General features: G+C 38.1%; 1 protein-coding gene across 2 annotated transcripts in view; it reads left to right on the top strand.

Moving 5' to 3' along the window:
• Positions 1–674: 674 nt before the first annotated feature.
• The window catches only part of cry2 (cryptochrome circadian regulator 2), a 23161-nt gene continuing 5206 nt past the window's right edge, over positions 675–18629 (top strand). The window contains exons 1-10 of one of the 2 annotated variants that reach the window (XM_061917362.1): positions 675–985; positions 6663–6771; positions 10844–10986; positions 13914–14098; positions 14498–14586; positions 14996–15136; positions 15406–15531; positions 16278–16463; positions 16583–16734; positions 16836–17038. In XM_061917362.1, the coding sequence (XP_061773346.1) occupies positions 828–985; positions 6663–6771; positions 10844–10986; positions 13914–14098; positions 14498–14586; positions 14996–15136; positions 15406–15531; positions 16278–16463; positions 16583–16734; positions 16836–17038 (1492 nt within the window). In that variant the 5' untranslated portion in view covers positions 675–827. The remainder of the gene's footprint in view (positions 986–6662; positions 6772–10843; positions 10987–13913; positions 14099–14497; positions 14587–14995; positions 15137–15405; positions 15532–16277; positions 16464–16582; positions 16735–16835; positions 17039–18629) is intronic. The other variant, XM_061917361.1, reaches the window with a different exon arrangement.

The following is an 18629-nucleotide window of genomic DNA, read 5'->3' as shown; positions in this document are numbered from 1 at the left end:
ATCCTTAATAAATATATTTATTGAATAATACTTCAACAAAATATGAATATAAGTTCATAAACTGTGAAAAGAAATGCAACAATGCAATATTCAGTGTTGACAGCTAGATTTGTTTGTGGACATGTCCCATTAATATTGATGTTAAAGATTTTTTTTTTTTTTTTGTGAAGTAATGTTTAAGTTCATGAATCCAGATGGATCTCTATTACAATCGCCAAAGAGGGCACTTTAAGTTGATGATTACTTCTATTTGTAGATTTTTTTTTTAAATAATTGAATCACTTGTTTATTTTTTAACAAGTTTTCAGTTATTTTTGTATCTTTTTTTCCAAATAGTTCAAGAAAGACCACTACAAATGAACAATATTTAACTGTTATACAATTTAATAAATCAAAACTGATGACACAGTACTGTATTTTTGTTCTTTATCTCTTTTGTTCAACCAAAAATGCTTTGCTCTGATTAGGGGGTACTTGAAATAAAAAAAAATTTTCACAGGGGGTACATCACTGAAAAAAGGTTGAGAACCACTGTTTTATAATATGTTACTGGTCTTTTTCCACCAGTCCACCGATGTATTCTCGCAAACCAATCAAGTTTTGACTTTCTTGTAAATAATTTATGGACAGCCAATCAGCGAAGCTGGGTGCACCCATGCCCCGCCTACATGGTCTTGTCCCCGCCTCCTTCCAAGTCGCTCCTATTTTGACAGCTATAGTAAACTGTAAGGGTCTTTCGTCGGATTTATCCCCTTTCCACCCTTTTTCCGGTATCGTTTTCACCGTCAACCGTGGATTTGACCCCTCGGATGGAGTAAAAAGCAATAATGGTGGTGAATTCGGTGCACTGGTTTCGCAAATGTCTTCGTTTACACGATAATCCGGCGTTGCAAGAGGCCCTCAACGGAGCGGATACCGTGCGTTGTGTTTATATCTTGGACCCCTGGTTCGCCGGCGCTGCTAACGTGGGAATCAACCGATGGAGGTTTGCTACACTCAAGTTTTACTTCTGAATGTTACATTTGTTGATTGCAACGTCTATATTCACACAAACCCGGATTTTGTATGATTACATAGGTTATAGATATGCTGCATCTGGAGTTTAGGATATAGGCCTCCTAATGGTCACTTAGTTAGCTAATGCTAGCTCACACTTGAGAGCAAATATAAAAGTATGATGTTGTCTGTTTCAAGCGACTATTCACTGGTGATTTGAAAATACTTATTCATTAAATTCCTACTTTTCAACCCTCTGACCTGAATTATATAATAATGTTTTGAAAAAGGTTATTGTTAAAATGTGCCGCTATATGATATCGGACAGATTCTTAATACACTCAATTTGTTTACAAAGACGCAATAATTCCGATATCGGCACGTTTTCTTATCGTCTCTATACTGAAATATGTCCAATCGAATGCGTTATATAACGTTAAAAAGCTATGTAATAGAGCAATGTTTTTCAACCACTGTGCCGCGGCACGTATGTGTCGTTAGATATTGTCTGGTGTGCCGTGGGAAATGATGCAACTTCACCTAATTGGTCCAAAAAAAATGTGTTTTTTTTGCAAATGAATAAATGTAATCTGTAAATACTGTGCCGTTCCTTAGTGTCCGTGCAGTGTAGAAGTTGGCTGTAGAGCTGTGATCCCAATTTGCAGACCACAGGTAAAAAAAGGTATATAACGCTTAAGCCAAAAATGAACAAAAGGAAAAGGCAATAAACCATAGGGATGGCTATGTAAAAATGACAGTAAAACTGAACTGGTAACAAAGTAAACAGAAACAGAATGCTGGACGACAGCAAAAACTTCCAGCGCGTGGAGCAGAGACGGATGGCGTCCACAAAGTACATCAGTGCATGACATGGCAATCAACAATGTCACCACAAAGAAGAATAGCAACAACTTCAATAGCCTTGCTTGCAAATGCAGAGCAGGTGCGGGGAATAGCGCTCAAAGGAAGACAAAAAACTGCTACAGAAAAACACCAAAATAACAGCACAAGACAAGAACTAAATCACTGCACACAGGAAAACACCAACAAACTCAAAATAAGGCACGAGGAGGACCTGGTGGAGTTTAATTTTTTAACGTTTTCTGCTGGGAGTGTGCCTCTGGATTTTTAAATGGAAAAAAATGTGCCTTGTCTCAAAAAAGGTTGAAAAACACTGTAATAGATTGAGTGCCTTGCTGAAAAGTATTCCACCAGCAGAGAAGATGTGAATTAATTGATGAACCACTAGGCGTTGTTGTTGTTCAATCGCCCAGAAAGCCTATAAACGTAATATGAGGTGGCGACTTGTCCAGGGTGTAACCCGCCTTCTGCTTGAATGCAGCTTAGATAGGCTCCAGCAGCCCCCGCGACCCCGAAAGGGACAAGCGGTAGAAAATGGATGGATGGATGGATTTCATGGTTTCGTTGTTTTGGAAGGCATTGGCAATGATGCTTTCTATCCATCCATCCATTTCTACTGCTTGTCCCTTTTGAGGTTGCTCGAGCCTATCTCATCCGCAATCAGGCGGAAGGCGTTGTACACTCTGGACAAGTCGCCATCTTATGGCAGGGCTGATGCTTTCTAATTGCACAATTTGTTTTATTACTTCTCTGTAAAATATACGCATAAAAGTGTGCTATGTAAGTTCATCCATCCATCCATCTTCAACCGGGACTACAGCTCCAGCAGAGACCCCCAGATTTCCCTCTCCAGAGCAACATTAGCAACTTCCTCCTTGGGGATCCCAAAGTGTTCCCAAGCCAGAGAGGAAATGTAATCCCTCCCCCATTTGGTCCTTGGCCTGCCCCGGGGTCTCCTCCCAGTGGGACGTGCAACCAGGACCTTGCTAGGGAGACACTCGTGAGGCATCCGCACGAGATGCCCCAACTACCTAAGCAGGCTCTTTTCCAAGCGAAGGAGCAGTGGTTCTACTCTGAGTCTCTCTGGGGTGACTGAACTTCTCACCCTATTTCTACGGGAGATGCCAGCCACCTTTCTGAGGAAACTCATTTCGGCCGCTTATATCCGCGATCTTATTCTTTCGGTCATGACCCACACTTCATGACCATAGGTGAGAGTAGGACTATAGATATGTAATGATATGATATAGGGCTTGGCGATATATCGATATTAACGATATATCGCGGGTTTGTGTCTGTGCGATATAAAAAATGACTATATCGTAATATTCGCGTATACATTATCACGCAGTTGCTTTCAGCTGCGGGCATTACACTACAGGCGTTTCTCACTCCTTCTTGTCTTTACCATTAATTGATTAACGCGGACCCCGACTTAAACAAGTTGAAAAACTTATTCGAGTGTTACCATTTAGTGGTCAATTGTACGGAATATGTACTGAACTGTGCAATCTACTAATAAAAGTTTCAATCAATCAATCAATCAATCAATCAGTCTCACCTTCTCACAGAGATGTAAAACAAGCCCACCTTCTTACATACGTCACATACTGTCGCGCGTGTAGCGTCATACGCTCTCGCCGAGCAGAGAGGTAGCAGCATGGCTAACGTTAGCTGAGGCAGGTCGTTCAAGCAGAGTTGAGCGGACCTTGTGACAATACAAGAGAGAGAAGGTGCGAAACTGATCACAAATGGAGGAAGGACAATTAATGCTCCTAAAAAACAGCAGGGGGTCCATCATCTGGCGGTGGTTTGGCTTCAAGCGGGAAGATATTCAGCAGACAACAGCAATATGCAAAGTCTGCAGCAGAAATGTTGCTGCCAAAGGTAGCAACACTACTAATATGTTATTTCATTTAAAAAGTCACCCGCGAGAGAATGAAAGTAGCATATATTAATGCAGTATGAAGAAGAATGTTTTAAAGTAGACACATAGAATCATCATACTGCTGTGATTATATGCATCAAGTGTTTTTTCAAGGCTAAGGAAAAATAACGAGATATATATGGTATATCGCAATATGGCATAAAAATATTGCGATATTAATAAAAGCCAATATCGCCCAGCCCTAATATGATATGTAAGTTTGTATCCCGGAACATTTGACCCCTGATATAATTTCAAAAACAGCGTAATTATTTGCAGATTTGTTTAAAGTACCAACGATTGTCACACACAGACGAGGTGTGGCAAAAATGATTCTCTGCATTTGACCAATCAACCTTGATCACCCCCTGGGAGGTGAGGGGAGCCGTGAGCAGCAGCGGTGCCCGGGTACAATTTTCAGTGATTTAACCCCCAATTCCAACCCTTGATGCTGAGTATCAAGCAGGGAGGTATTGGATCTCATTATTATAGTCTTTGGTATGACTCGGCCGGGGTTGAACTCACGACCTACCGATCAGCATCTCAGGGCGGACACTCTAACCACTAGGCCACTGAGTATGATTTCCTTTGCTGCATTTGGCCACCACTTATTGCTGCTCTTTTTGAATATTATCAAAGTTTAATTAGAGAAATTGAAAGCACTGTACTGTACTGAAAATATATTCCCAAGTGGGCCGAACTAGTAAAATCATGGCATGATAACTTAAAAATAAAGACAACTTCAGGTTGTTTCCTTTGTTTTACTTTGGCCAGAAATAGAATAAGTACATTCTGAACATGTACACATCACAAATAATCCTCTTGACAAGACACTTCAAGTTTGTTGAAAATTATGTGGAAAAAAAATGGTGGAGTTTTAAAAACACAATAAAGAACACAATAAACTTTGACTTCGTCTGAGTGTATTTTACAAAGCCAGGATTAAACCTTGAATCACAGCCTATCTGGGATAGAACAAAATACACAATAAATAGATGGAAACTTTTGTAGTTTTCAAAAACCTCACTTGTCATGTCTACATATTAATTTAGTGCTAACTCAACAAACCGCAAGAAACGGAGGTAGAACAAGAGGGTTGAATTACATTCTGCGTTGACTTTTCTAATTTTTGACTGATACATTTTGGGCCCATGAGGTTGCCAAATAGCAATGTGTTTAAAACCTGCCATTTTGCATTTGGTTTGGGTCGAGGGAGAAGAGTCGCAGTCACGCTTTGCTTTGTATCTCTTGCTTGGCCCTGGTATGAACCGTGTGCTTGCCTATCAAAATTGCTATTGTGACATCCAGTGGATACATATAAAACAGCAGTTTCATTCATAAAAAAAAATCAGCTAATTTTTAAAGTTATCACATGGGCCGCGGTCCACCCGTTTGTGGGCTTAATTCGACAAGAGGGCCCTATGTTTGACACCCTTGGTCTATATAGAGTCTATATAGACTCTACGACCCACGGGCCCACCAGCATCCAAAATCCGGCCCGCGGGTAGTCCCAACAACAACAAAAAAGGTATTTTTTAATTTTTTTTAATCTGTTCTTTTTCGCCCATCCATCAATCCATTTTCTACCGCTTGGTATTGGGTCTCCTAGTCGCTCAAGCAAATCATATTGTCTAAAAAGGCATTTTCCCAGCGGTAACGGGACGTCATCACGCTTGCGCCACAAAGGCGGCAAGTGCGCGATCTTTCAGTCAATTAGTGCACTATGGGAAAAAATGGCGAAATTGTTGGGGAAACATAAATTAGACTCCGAGTGTAGAGTTTATAAACATCCGTGGACATATGACTTTTGTTCAGTTTAAGGAAAAGACCGTTTAGATTTTATATATATATATATATATATATATTGATGTATATATATATATATATATATATATATATATATATATATATATATATATATATATATATATATATATATAATATCGCGTCCCCTGGTCAAATTTTTTTAGCCCCTGATATAGACGGTGAAAGTGTAAACTGCACCAATATTTTTTGTAATCATTAAATTAAAGACTCACAGGGAAAATGCTTCAAAAAATGTAAAACATAAATAAACTCTAACATTTCACTTTTTAACAATTGACATTGCATGGTTTGAGTCAGTAGAATTAAAGCAGTATTGAATCACTGACACAACCACATTATATTACCATGATATTAAGCAGTGATGGGATGGAGATTCCTATTGCTGGAGTTAACATTTAAAGCTTCTGAGCTGCTTGTTTCCCACCAATCAACAACTGTGTTTTTGCTTTAAGACTTAATGCAGCAATAAATCATTACAATTTAGGAAACATAGTAAGTATAAAAAGGTACGCACAATGCAAGGTCAAGTTTTTTTAGCTCCTGATATAGACGGTGAAAGTGTAAACTGCACCAATATTTTTTGTAATCATTAAATTAAAGACTCACAGGGAAAATGCTTCAAAAAATGTAAAACCTAAATAAACTCTAACATTTCACTTTTTAACAATTGACATTGCATTGTTTGAGTCAGTAAAATTAAAGCAGTATTGAATCACTGACACAACCACATTATATTACGATGAGATTAAGCAGTGATGGGATGGAGATTCCTATTGCTGGAGTTAACATTTAAAGCTTCTGAGCTGCTTGTTTCCCACCAATCAACACCTGTGTTTTTGCTTTAAGACTTAATGCAGCAATAAATCATTACAATTTAAGAAACATAGTAAGTATAAAAAGGTACGCACAATACAAGGTAGTTGAAGCACCAAACTACAGTACAGAAAGTGCAAACAATGACTGTATTCACTCTGTCACTACTCTTCTGCATAATAGCACAATTATTTCTAAAGCACAGTTCTTTTGTGACGGTTTACTTGTTTCCTTGCAGGTTTCTGCTGCAGGCGCTGGAGGACTTGGACTGCAGTCTGAAAACGCTCAACTCCAGATTGTTTGTAGTCCGAGGGCAGCCTGCAGAGGTTTTTCCCAGACTGTTTAAGGTCTGTACTGGTGGTTACCTCATTATGTTTGAATATGCAGCTCGCAGCATGTGACAACACGTTAAGTCTGAGAATAACATGTTTCCATTACTTGGTGGCAATCTTGAAATTCAAAGATTCAAAGAACTTTATTGTCTTATAAGCCCACATGAGATGGCACAAAATGTAGTGCGGTAGCTCGCAAATTTAGCCCAATGAGTACCACAAGAACAATAGTGTGTACATAATAAGTTAAATTGGAAGTATTATTCATAATTTGTATGTGCTATGAATGGAGTGGGTTATAAATAGCATAGGTTAGTAGTAATGTATTGTAAATAAAATATGATACTTAAAAATTTGAATAAGTTGTGACCTTATAGTGCAAATAGAGTGTAAACACAATGACAGCAAACCAAATAAAAGCCCAGTTCATGACAGTTGGGACACCTGTGTTAGTTGAGTATTTTTTGCATAAGGATGCTCTTTTTTCCAAAAGACGTCAATGCGAGATATTGTTTTGATTGCATTTTGTTAGTTATTTTTTAGTTAGCAGCATTACACAAAAACTATGCTAGCTGTTTTCATAACCTAATTAAAATGGTCTTATAAATTGATGTAACTGAAGTAGACTTTTGGGTTTATTTTGACTTCGTTTTAGTGATGATTTTTTTATGTTCAACCAGGAATTAAATTACTTGTATTTTAGCTACATGTCCTTTGAGTGGCATCACACAATGGTCATTCATAGCAATCTACTGCCTTGTTCTTGTGGCGTGGTGTGACTGATAAGGTTGAGGGCATAAAATGGAGCTATTTCTCAGAAGCTTTAGGTTCCACTGCTAGCAACCATAATCTAATTATTGTGTCTCTGTCCGTCCCCCTTCATTATTTTACCATTTGCGGATATAAACAGTGGGGCAAAAAAGTATTCAGTCAGCCACCGAGGTCTGTAATTTTCATCATAGGTACACTTCAACTGTGAGAGACAGAATGTGAAAAAAAATCCAGGAATTCACATTGTAGGAATTTTAAAGAATGTATTTGTAAATTATGGTGGAAAATAAGTATTTGGTCAACCATTCAAACCTCTCACTTATGGAAGGAGGTTTTGGCTCAAAACCTCACGATACATGGCCCCATTCATTCTTTCCTCAACACGGATCAATCGTCCTGTCCCCTTAGCAGAAAAACAGCCCCAAAGCATGATGTTTCCACCCCCATGCTTCACAGTAGGTGTGGTGTTCTTGGGATGCAACTCAGTATTCTTCTTCCTCCAAACACGACGAGTTGAGTTTATAGCATCCCAATAACACCATACCTACTGTGAAGCATGGGGGTGAAAACATCATGCATTGAGGTTGTTTTTCTGCTAAGGGGACATGACGATTGATCCGTGTTAAGGAAAGAATGATTGGGGCCATGTATCGTGAGATTTTGAGCAAAAACCTTCTTCCATCAGTGAGAGCTTTGAATGGTTGACCAAATACTTATTTTCTACCATAATTTACAAATAGATTCTTTAAAATTCCTACAATGTGAATTCCTGGATTTTTTTTTTTCACATCATATCTTTCACAGTTGAAGTGTACCTATGATAAAAATTACAGACCTCTGTCATCATTTTAAGTGGAAGAACTTGCACAACCGGTGGCTGACTAAATACTATTTTGCCCCACTGTACGTACATGGAAGTTTTTGGGTTCATAGTACATATAAAAGTGGATAGTTGGGTTGCAATCACGTGACCTAAAGGCACTTGTTGGTTTTAGGCGATAGTCTGGAGCCCCATTAGGCTACTGTTTATTTACCTGAATTAGTAAAGATATAGGCATACTTTGAAAGATTTTAAAGGCAAATATAAAAGTGATCATAAAACAAATCTTTAAAATGGGATGGAGTGCATTTTTATACACTCAAAACAAAAATATTAAAAAAAAAGATTTAAACCATTTATCATTACCAAGAGCGTGTGACCTCACTTCATTTGACCCTCACGATGTTAAAAGAAGAAAACATTGGAGACACATCACATTTTTACATTTGGAGGGGTCCACAAGTTTAACATTAATCCAAGTTGGACTTATTCGTGCATCGTTAAGTACCGTACTTGATTGACATAAGGAGTGCTGTGCTGATGGGATCATGATGCTAATGAGAAAAAGGATAAGTTTGTTTGCCGTTGATTTCCTGCAACGAATATTAGTCTTTCATCTTCAATTAATATCTGCAGTTGTTTCATGGTGTGAATTTTAAGTGTGTGTGTGTGTGTGTGTGTGTGTGTGTGTGTGTGTGTGTGTGTGTGTGTGTGTGTGTGTGTGTGTGTGTATAACTTTGTGGTTTTATTATTGGCTGATGTCAACATTTAGTTTTTTTGTCATTGTGTTTCTTGCTGTGTTCCCAATTTTTGCTGGTGTTTTTAAGCTAACCGTTTATGGCAACTGTAGGCCTAGTTCTGTACTATATTTGTTCATGCTATGGTCACATATGGGACGCTAGTCAGGTTACGTCAGCACCAGAAATAGTCAAATCAGCTGTTCACCTGGCAGGTTTTTACCTTTTGAGAGGAGATAAACAGGGAAGTCCTTCTTTAGCTTTTACCTTATTTCATCATATATTAATGCCTTAGCACATGTCAATGTTTACTTTAGTATATAAATCAACAAAAAAACCCGTACTATGGAGAAATGTTCACAGACTCTAATATGTGGCTTGTTAGCTTCTTGTTGCACTCGAGTGTTGATGATGATGGTGGGCTCTGTTTTCGATGAAAGCAGGTCTCGATCGGCTCGACTGCGGCGCGTCCCGACGGTCTGCTCGCCTTTACAGAACCCTTACAGTTTGTGGAAGACGTGACAGAACCTCCAGCAGAGCATCGCATTGCTGGAGAGAGGAAGCCGGTTTATTACTGCCCAGAAAGTGAGGGTTCCTTTTTTAATAATGCGTCCCCAAAATGCAATTCCTCCCATGCAGAAGATGCAAGAAAATCTTTGATGTGTTGCAACAGTGAGCTGCAACTCAATGATTTTTGAGGACGTCATAAAATGCGCGTTTGCGAGACGAGCAGGCGAAATGTGCCGCTATGCTAGTGGGGTGTGGCAGCGGTGTCGAGAGCGGAGGATGTGAGGCTGAAGAGCGTGGCTTTTGGGGGCTCTGATATTCACTCTTCGGGGTGGGGGTGTCACGGCTATCACATTAATGCTTTATTTTTGTTTCTAATATTTTCGCGATCGACCGGTAGGGTCCCAAAGATAAACTGGTCAATTGCGATCGACGGATTTCAAATCATCACCCTTTTCCATCAGGTCCTATTTGTTAGTTAATGCCTTTTTTTAATACAAATGTTTAATACATTATGGTCATTCAAAGAGTTTGACCCTAATTTTGTCGTAAGGAAAGGAACTGCAGATTCACAGAACCCGTTTTTTTAACCTGTCAGAAGATATTATAAGAATTTTCTCATGCATGTACAGTTTTGGTCAGGTCAGAAATATATTTTTGCTGGGCCCTAATGAATTTACTTTTTTTCCACATCGATATAATTTCAAAAATTATCTTTTTTGTGAACATGAATGTCTATATAACAGTGATTCTTAAACTGTGATACATGTACCACTTTTGGTATGCAGGCTTAATTAAAGTACGGTACACTGTTTTATTTCGCTGTAAAATGGATGGATGGATAAACAGTGTTACTGTTCAAACTGTGTCTAATGTTGCAGCGACCACAATTATTAGATATGCTTGTTAAATAAAACCTCTCCCTTGTTTTTCAATGAATGCTTGGCCTACTGTACTACTGTATTTTATAGTTGGTCATTATGACGGTACTTAGAGAGCAAAGATTTTTCTGAGGTGGTACTTTATGAAAAATGATTGAGAACCACTATTATATGACACAAAAACAACAGCAGCCAAGGTAAATACATTCAAACCTCTTTACATTAAATGTACACCTGAAACCAAATGTATTTACATTCAGCACACTGGTTCTTGTGGAGAAATATAAGTCAATGTGTGCACCTTTATTAATGACTCTCATAATTCTGTTTTAATTTCAGTTGACAATATAAATCTTCTGGTCCCTCTTTAGGAATGGAAAATGACGAGGTTGACGTTTGAGTACGATCCAGAGCCGTATGGGAAGGAGCGGGACAATGCCATTATCAAAATGGCCCAAGAATTTGGTGTGGAGACTGTTGTCAGGAACTCGCATACCCTCTATAACCTTGAAAGGTGCGTGACACACACACACACATTCATAAGCACAAACACAGATAAACTGAATAATTCTGGCCATGCAAGTTTTTGTTAGAATATAAAAAATGGAAATATTGAAATTTTAAAAATCCTCTAACACTATCTATCTTTTTAGTCTTTTGTGCCTTTCTTGTGCCATTTCCAAATAAATAAAAAAACATTCACAAAATACAATTTAACTATTATTTGGTTTCTGCAAGATAATAATAATTACTAGGTATGTGTAGGTACCTTTTCATTTTTTAATCTGGGAATCATAATCTGGTTACCAATTTTCAGTACTTTTGTGTGTGTTAATGTATTAATAAATTTGAATTTGTTTAGTAATAAAATCGATGTTTTCAATTCAACATCTAACACTGTTTTGATAATGATAACCATGCTACCCATTTGTTTCATTTAGTTTTCTTACAGTTCTGCTTGTCATTTGCAAGTATGCGTTCATTTCAGTTTGACCTAGGCGTGTTGCTGTAGTCGGGAAGTAGTCTATTGACAATAAGTTGAATGTGCCATTCTTCTCTTTTGTTGAGCTGTTCGAAGTGTTTATACTGTAAGTATTGTATGTATTACACAGTAGCTGTTTGATTGTAACATGGTTTTTTAATGTAGTCTTCAATACCAAATTTAGATGTTGAAATCGCCATGTAAATCAGTAGCACGTAGTATAAGGCATAGTCAATGTACATTAGTGGGCAAGTTCATTTTTAAACATGGAGCCTTATTTTTAAGTGCTTTCTATCATACATACTTGCTTTTTTGTCATGGAGAATTGCAACATTACCAGGCAGTCCGCTACAAATAAGCCTGTTTGCTGCCAAGTACTTGAGCCAGTGCCGAATCTGCAACCAGACATGGGGTCACATGCAACAAATGTGTCGAAATCGGTACCTGGTAGTACCGACTGAATTCAGTAGGTACCCATCCCTAATGATTTTACTTTCTTTTTTGTCATTTCACATCCAAGACCGAAAACACAGTTCAGGTGTTGGCTTCTGAGGTGACATAGTGCTTAAATACCTGCTAAAATTGCACCTCATGCTGCTTTAAGTTAGACCTACTCTCCAAATGCTGGGACTAGATTATATGTAGTATGCAGGGTAAGAAAATTACACTTATGCAAGACCTCTCCTCATGTCTGCTCAGCTACACAGAGAGAACTCAATTTAGTTCTCTCTTGCATAATAATGCTGGGTGAGGCTGAAGGAAGCTTATCGTTTGTGTGTGCTCACTGAGTTGGAGGGTTTTACTTTGGTGCTTGTAGACATGTGCTTACTGCGTTCGCTCAGAGCTGTCACGGTGAAGTGACCAATAGGAAGAAGCCATGTCTGCTGCAAATCCACCAACCTTGGATCCAGTGTTGGCAGATACACACTCAGGTTGTATAAGATAGAAACTAAAAATACAAAGCTTCACTATCAGCCCCAACGGCAAGACAGAAATAAGCCAAGTATGTTGAAATGCAAACAACACCTTATATAAACCACACTTAATGTTTTTTTAGAGTACAATTACACATTTGTATGCTTTGAATATTTTGTAATATTGCAGACAAAAGGACCTTCCTCAGCACAATTAGTAGTAGTTTAGTTCGGACATAACAATTCCATAAAGTAAAGATACAGAGACAAATGGTACACAATAAAACCATATAAACTATTTAAATGATTAGGTTGTTATTGTGGGGGAAGAAGTGAAACTTATTTAGTCTGACCCCTTATTCATGAATTAACTATCTCGCTTTCTTGTCATTATCATATATGAATTGATTAATTTACTGATCCTAATGTAATATTATAAAACATTTATTTATCTAACAAACACATTTTTGGCACAAACACATTTTTGGCACAAACATACATACGTAACTATACACATATATAGGCTTTCACAAATATGAAGTGACAGTACTGTAACACCAACAAATAATAAATACTGGTAAACAAAAAACAAAAAAATATTATTATTATTTAATGAAACCAAAATAAGTCCATCCATCCGTGTTCTACCGCTTGTCCCTTTTGGGGAACCAGGGGGTGCTAGAGCCTATCTCAGCTGCATTCGGGCGGGATACAACCTGGACAAATCACCTCTTCATCACTGGGCCAACACAGATAGACAGACAACATTCACACTCACATTCACACACTAGGGCATTAAAAAAATCTGAAATCAGAATATATGTAATACAATTTTAAAGAAAAAATATGTACAATATATAAAAACAATAAAACAAGCAAAATACAGGAAAACCTAAAAATATACATTAAAATATAGCTTAGAAACATAATTAATATTCAAAAATACAAAATAGTTAAGTAAAATTTGACTTTAAAATGATTTTAGGATCAATAGCCAAATGTAAAGATTAACTTTGTTCTTTTCTCTAAAGCAGTGTTTCTCAAATAGTGGATTGGGACTTCCTGCGATGATGTGTCAGCGGTGTTGTGAGCAGCACAGGACATTTTCATCTTTTGTGTATACACTGTACTATTTATGTTAGAACGATACACAAGCATGCAGCGAGGTGGCAGCAATGCTCAATCTAATCAACAGGGTACCTCTTCTACGCAGTAGAAGTAGTAAGTACACAGGGACATATGTGTACAGTGCTAATGTTGGCGCAGAGATAGAGAAGTTTGTGTCATCACCGTCATGTATAAAGAATGGAACTCACACAGTCCATTGTGCAGATAAATAACTTCTCAACAGTAATAGAGTAATTAAATTCAGGGGGGCGGGGGGTGTCGTGGAAAATTTCTGTCTCCCAGGGCGGTCATGACAAAAAATAATTGATAAGCACTGGTCTAAAGTGTGTAAGGTGGTTCTGTACACTGTTTAGAATTTTGCCTTTGACAAAACTGTTAAAGTGTTACATTACCTTCTATTTTCCTCCTTCCTTGCAGGATAATAGAGATGAACAACAACAGTCCTCCAATGACCTTTAAGCGTTTTCAGACCATTGTAAGCAGACTAGAGTTGCCAAGGCGACCCCTGCCTCCCATCACCCAACAGCAGATGGACAAATGTCATACTAAGATAGCTGACAACCATGATCAGCTCTACAGTATACCTTCTCTGGAAGAATTAGGTAGACGGTACTTTTACTCTAATGGCTAAATGTATTGTTCTTTTGTATTGGGCCGAGTGTAACTCACAAATCTGGTATTGCTATTAGTTGAATTATTAGAATTTTTAATTCAGTAGGGGTGGGCAGCATGGGCTTAAGTTTCTGGATATATGACAATACCCGTTAGATATCTGTAATTCCTTCAAACTTGGAATGTGTTCAAATTAAATTTAAAACACTTCATATATGTAACAACCACTTCTTTCGATACATTTGTCTTGGAAATGTTTCTTAAAAACTCTATATACCACCCATCCTCATTGATAAGTAAGTTTTTACAATTCTTTGCACACATCATCTTGATGTAAGAATCTGGAGTCAGCTATGTGTTAGAACTTATTTGTGCAACTATATGTCCAGGTTTCAGGACTGAGGGTTTGCCGCCAGCTGTGTGGCGTGGAGGAGAGTCAGAGGCATTGGACAGACTCAACAAACATCTGGACAAAAAGGTAGACTTAGACTAGATACAGTCAATTGCAATTAAATAATTGTAACATATAGATGGCCATCCAACTAAATGTTGTAATAAATTTAATGAAATTAACAATATAATTTTTTCCCGTATTATCTTGAATAGGGTAAGAGAATCCTGTCTAAATATTTTGAATTCCTAATCACTATAATTTTACCTGAAGTTAGAGCTGCCATAGTGGAAGTCGGTGTGTTCTGATGTCATATTCGCTTTTTTTAGACAGCATATTACGGTAGTTGAGAATAAATTAACAGCACCTCAATACATGATTGAACAACAATCGTATTAGATGCAATGAACCAAATTTGAAATGATCAGTTAGTTGTTCAATGAGTTATTATGCCCAACTATTGGCTAATGTGTGCACGTTTTTTGTGTTTTTTTAGGTGTGGGTGGCAAATCTTGAGCACCCTCGGGGCAACATGTGCTCTCTGTATGCAAGTACAACAGGCCTCAGCCCCTATTTGCGTTTCGGCTGCTTGTCCTGTAGGGTCCTCTACTACAACCTCAGGGAGCTCTACATGAAGGTACCACCAATCGTTACTCTTGAACAAAATCTTTTGATCGAGGGAGAATTGCTAGAATTCCCATTTTGGGATGGTGGATTATACCCAGATTGTAAATACTGTAAATCATAAAAATGCAATAAGAAGAAACCAGAGCAAAATACAGAATAAACAAATGATTGAAGACTGCATTTAAAATTCAAACAGGCAATGCCTCAGTTGATGGCTTTGTGTTTGTTCTACTTCAAAGAAATCCACATTTGCCCTCTCTTTTTTGTATTTACCATTAGCTCCGCAAGCGATGCAGTCCTCCGTTGTCCTTGTTTGGACAACTCTTATGGAGGGAATTCTTCTACACTGCTGCCACAAACAATCCAAACTTTGACCGCATGGATGGAAACCCCATTTGTGTTCAGGTGGGCATAATTGTATTGTCTGAGCCTGTCATTTGATTATAATGCAATACAGTGGAAAATCCAAACTAAACACACTGGTCGACTTCCAATTTGTTGGGATTTCTTTTTATATACTGCAATCAACTGTAGTATATATTTGACGTGCACTGTACTGTACTGTACTGTACTGTACTGTAATATATTTGAAATAATTTGTTCCAGAGCCAAAACTATGTTGTCATGAATAAAACCTTTATTAATAACCTCACAGGCAACATTTATAAAAAAAAGTGGATTTATGATGATTTCATTCTAAATTTTACACACTTCTTTGTGGTCCAGACAATGTGTATTGGATATGCTGTGGTGTAAAATTTGTGAAAATGTTGCTCCATATTTACAAGCAGGTTTTTTGTCTGTCTGCAAGCTGTCTGTTGTGGAGGTGTTTCCAGATTGGATCCTCTCCAAAAGTATAATTTATCTTCTGAAAATGTACAATGTTTAGATATACAAATTATATTTGCCACTGCTATTTTCTTTGCAGACATAATCGAAAATGAACGTTATAAACCTATTGATTTGCCTGGTCGCTACATTGGGTACACCTATACATGCCGAACAAGAGTATATATAAACAGCTGTTTTAGTCTGTGCTATTATGTGCATGTCACGGTTAGATGTTTAAAATAATACTGTCTTACTTTTTTGTGTTTCCTCATGCCCCCCCTCTGGTTACAAATGATAATATTAAATAAATTTGTCACTAGATTCCTTGGGACCAGAATCCCAACGCACTTGCCAAATGGGCTGAGGGCCGGACTGGTTTCCCCTGGATCGATGCCATCATGACCCAGCTCAGACAGGAAGGCTGGATCCACCACCAGGCTCGGCACGCCGTGGCTTGTTTCCTCACCAGGGGGGACCTATGGATCAGCTGGGAAAGTGGCATGAAGGTAGAACAAAACAATGAAATTAATGTGTTTACCTGTTCATACAGTAGAATTAGTTCACTTTGGCATACGGGACAGTGCACTTGGAGAGACTCTTACGGCATGTGCTTCTGTTCCGTCAGGTGTTTGAGGAGCTGCTGCTCGATGCAGACTGGAGTGTAAATGCTGGCAGCTGGATGTGGCTGTCATGTAGTGCCTTCTTTCAGCAGTTCTTCCACTGCTACTGTCCTGTCGGCTTTGGAAAAAGAACTGACCCTACAGGAGATTACATCAGGTCGGCATTTCTTCCATATTCAATTTCTGCATTTTCTTTCACAAGTCAGGATGTGCTTTAAAATTGACCAAAGCTGCATTTAACTTATGATCATCCCGTAGGCGTTATATCCCCATCTTAAAGGACTACCCAGACCGCTACATATATGAGCCCTGGAATGCCCCTGAGTCAATCCAGAAGGCGGCAAACTGTGTAGTTGGAGTGGATTATCCAAAACCAATGATCAACCACGCTGAGGGCAGCAGACTCAACATTGAGAGGATGAAACAAGTTTACCAGCAACTATCACATTACAGAGGACTGAGTAAGTCAGCTAATAACTCACAGTTACTGTCTTTAACGCACACACTCTCATTAAGACTATTCCTAAATTGACAAGTACATTTTGAGTTCTCCTGCACTCCCATTTCCTTACACTTCACTACATTGCATATAGATTTCCACACCTTCCTAATAATTTAACACAATACAAGAACATTGCCATGCTCATTTAGTTAAGTAAGGCTACCAAAGATATGTTGAAGATAATACTACCCAGTTTGACACCATTGCAACTACAGCTATAAAGATATTGTACTGAAATACTTATCTGACATTTTCAATCAGATTGATACACTACAATAAATTAGAAAGTGCATGTGTGCCTTGATCCCAAGCGGACATGTGACTACCCCTCTGCATTTTATAAAAAAAAACTGTCAATCATCTTTGTTGTCGTTTTTGTATTTGAAAGGGCATTTATCGGATATCTTTAAAAACCATGTTTTTTAAAGTGGAGTGTTTGTTTTCACTAACAAATTTAGCAATTTTTTTGTAAACCAACTTTTACCTACTTATGCCCAATTAACCCGTTTTTGGACAATTCTGGTCAGAGATTTTTTACACCCATTCTGGGAATGATTGTCTCATATATTTAGGGCCCTGGACGATGTATTTGTATTGTTGGTTTTATGGGATGTAACAACTAAACATATTCAGTCATTTTAAAAAACAAGAATTGGATGCATAAGTTTGAATTCATTTTGAATTGCTGAGATAGTCTCCAGCGACCCCAAAAGGGACAAGTGGTAGAAAATGTATGGATGCTTACTATTGTGCAGGCATAGGTGACTTACAATGCCAGCCCTAAATTTGCAAGTCCTTTAAAAGACTGGGCACTCAGTAATAGCTTCTTTCTTCTCCTGATGGTGTTTAGGCATATACTTTTTACGTGATGGCTGCTGCCTAGAGCAACTAAATGCCTCCAGATACAAGATGTGGCAAGATAGTTAGTCCCATTTATCTGCATCGAGGCTGCATCTCTTGAGATTATACTTCTGTTTGTCTTTATATCGCTTGCGTTAGCCGCCCTGTGTCTTTTTACCTGTGCTTGGGCAGGCGATGATTAGGTATGCATAATATAAGTTAAATAAATGCCCTTTCCCAACGCAGCCGTTTTTGGAAAATGTTTGTCTATAATAGTCATACAGTTGGCTTGGCTAAGACGCTGTTGTTTGTTCGTTTATCTCGCCCACTGTTGCTTAACCTCTTGCGTAGAGAACGTTGGTGATACAGCTCAAGACTTTTCAGGTGGCGTCTATAGGTGGTCCATGTCTTGCTTGCATACAGCAGCATAGCCAAAATGATGGCTCTATACATATGAATCTTGGTATCTGTGCAAAGGCTCTTTTTCTCGAATAGTCCTTATCTCAGATGTCCAAAAGCGCTGTTGGTACTGCTAAAATAATGTTTCACTTTCGTGTTAATTTAATTGAATTAATTGAATAGCTTTATTTGATTAGGACAATGCATACTGATCAACATATGAGCAAAGCATCACAGTAAATATGCCAGAATTAGCTACAATAGGTAAATATCCTCTGTTGTCCTAAGGCAGGAACCATAAAAACAGACAA

The sequence above is a fragment of the Nerophis ophidion genome, linkage group LG12 (genome assembly GCF_033978795.1).
Source record: "Nerophis ophidion isolate RoL-2023_Sa linkage group LG12, RoL_Noph_v1.0, whole genome shotgun sequence".
Lineage (NCBI taxonomy): Eukaryota > Metazoa > Chordata > Actinopteri > Syngnathiformes > Syngnathidae > Nerophis > Nerophis ophidion.
Note: the sequence above shows the minus strand (reverse complement) of the source record. Positions and strands in the feature narration are given on the sequence as shown.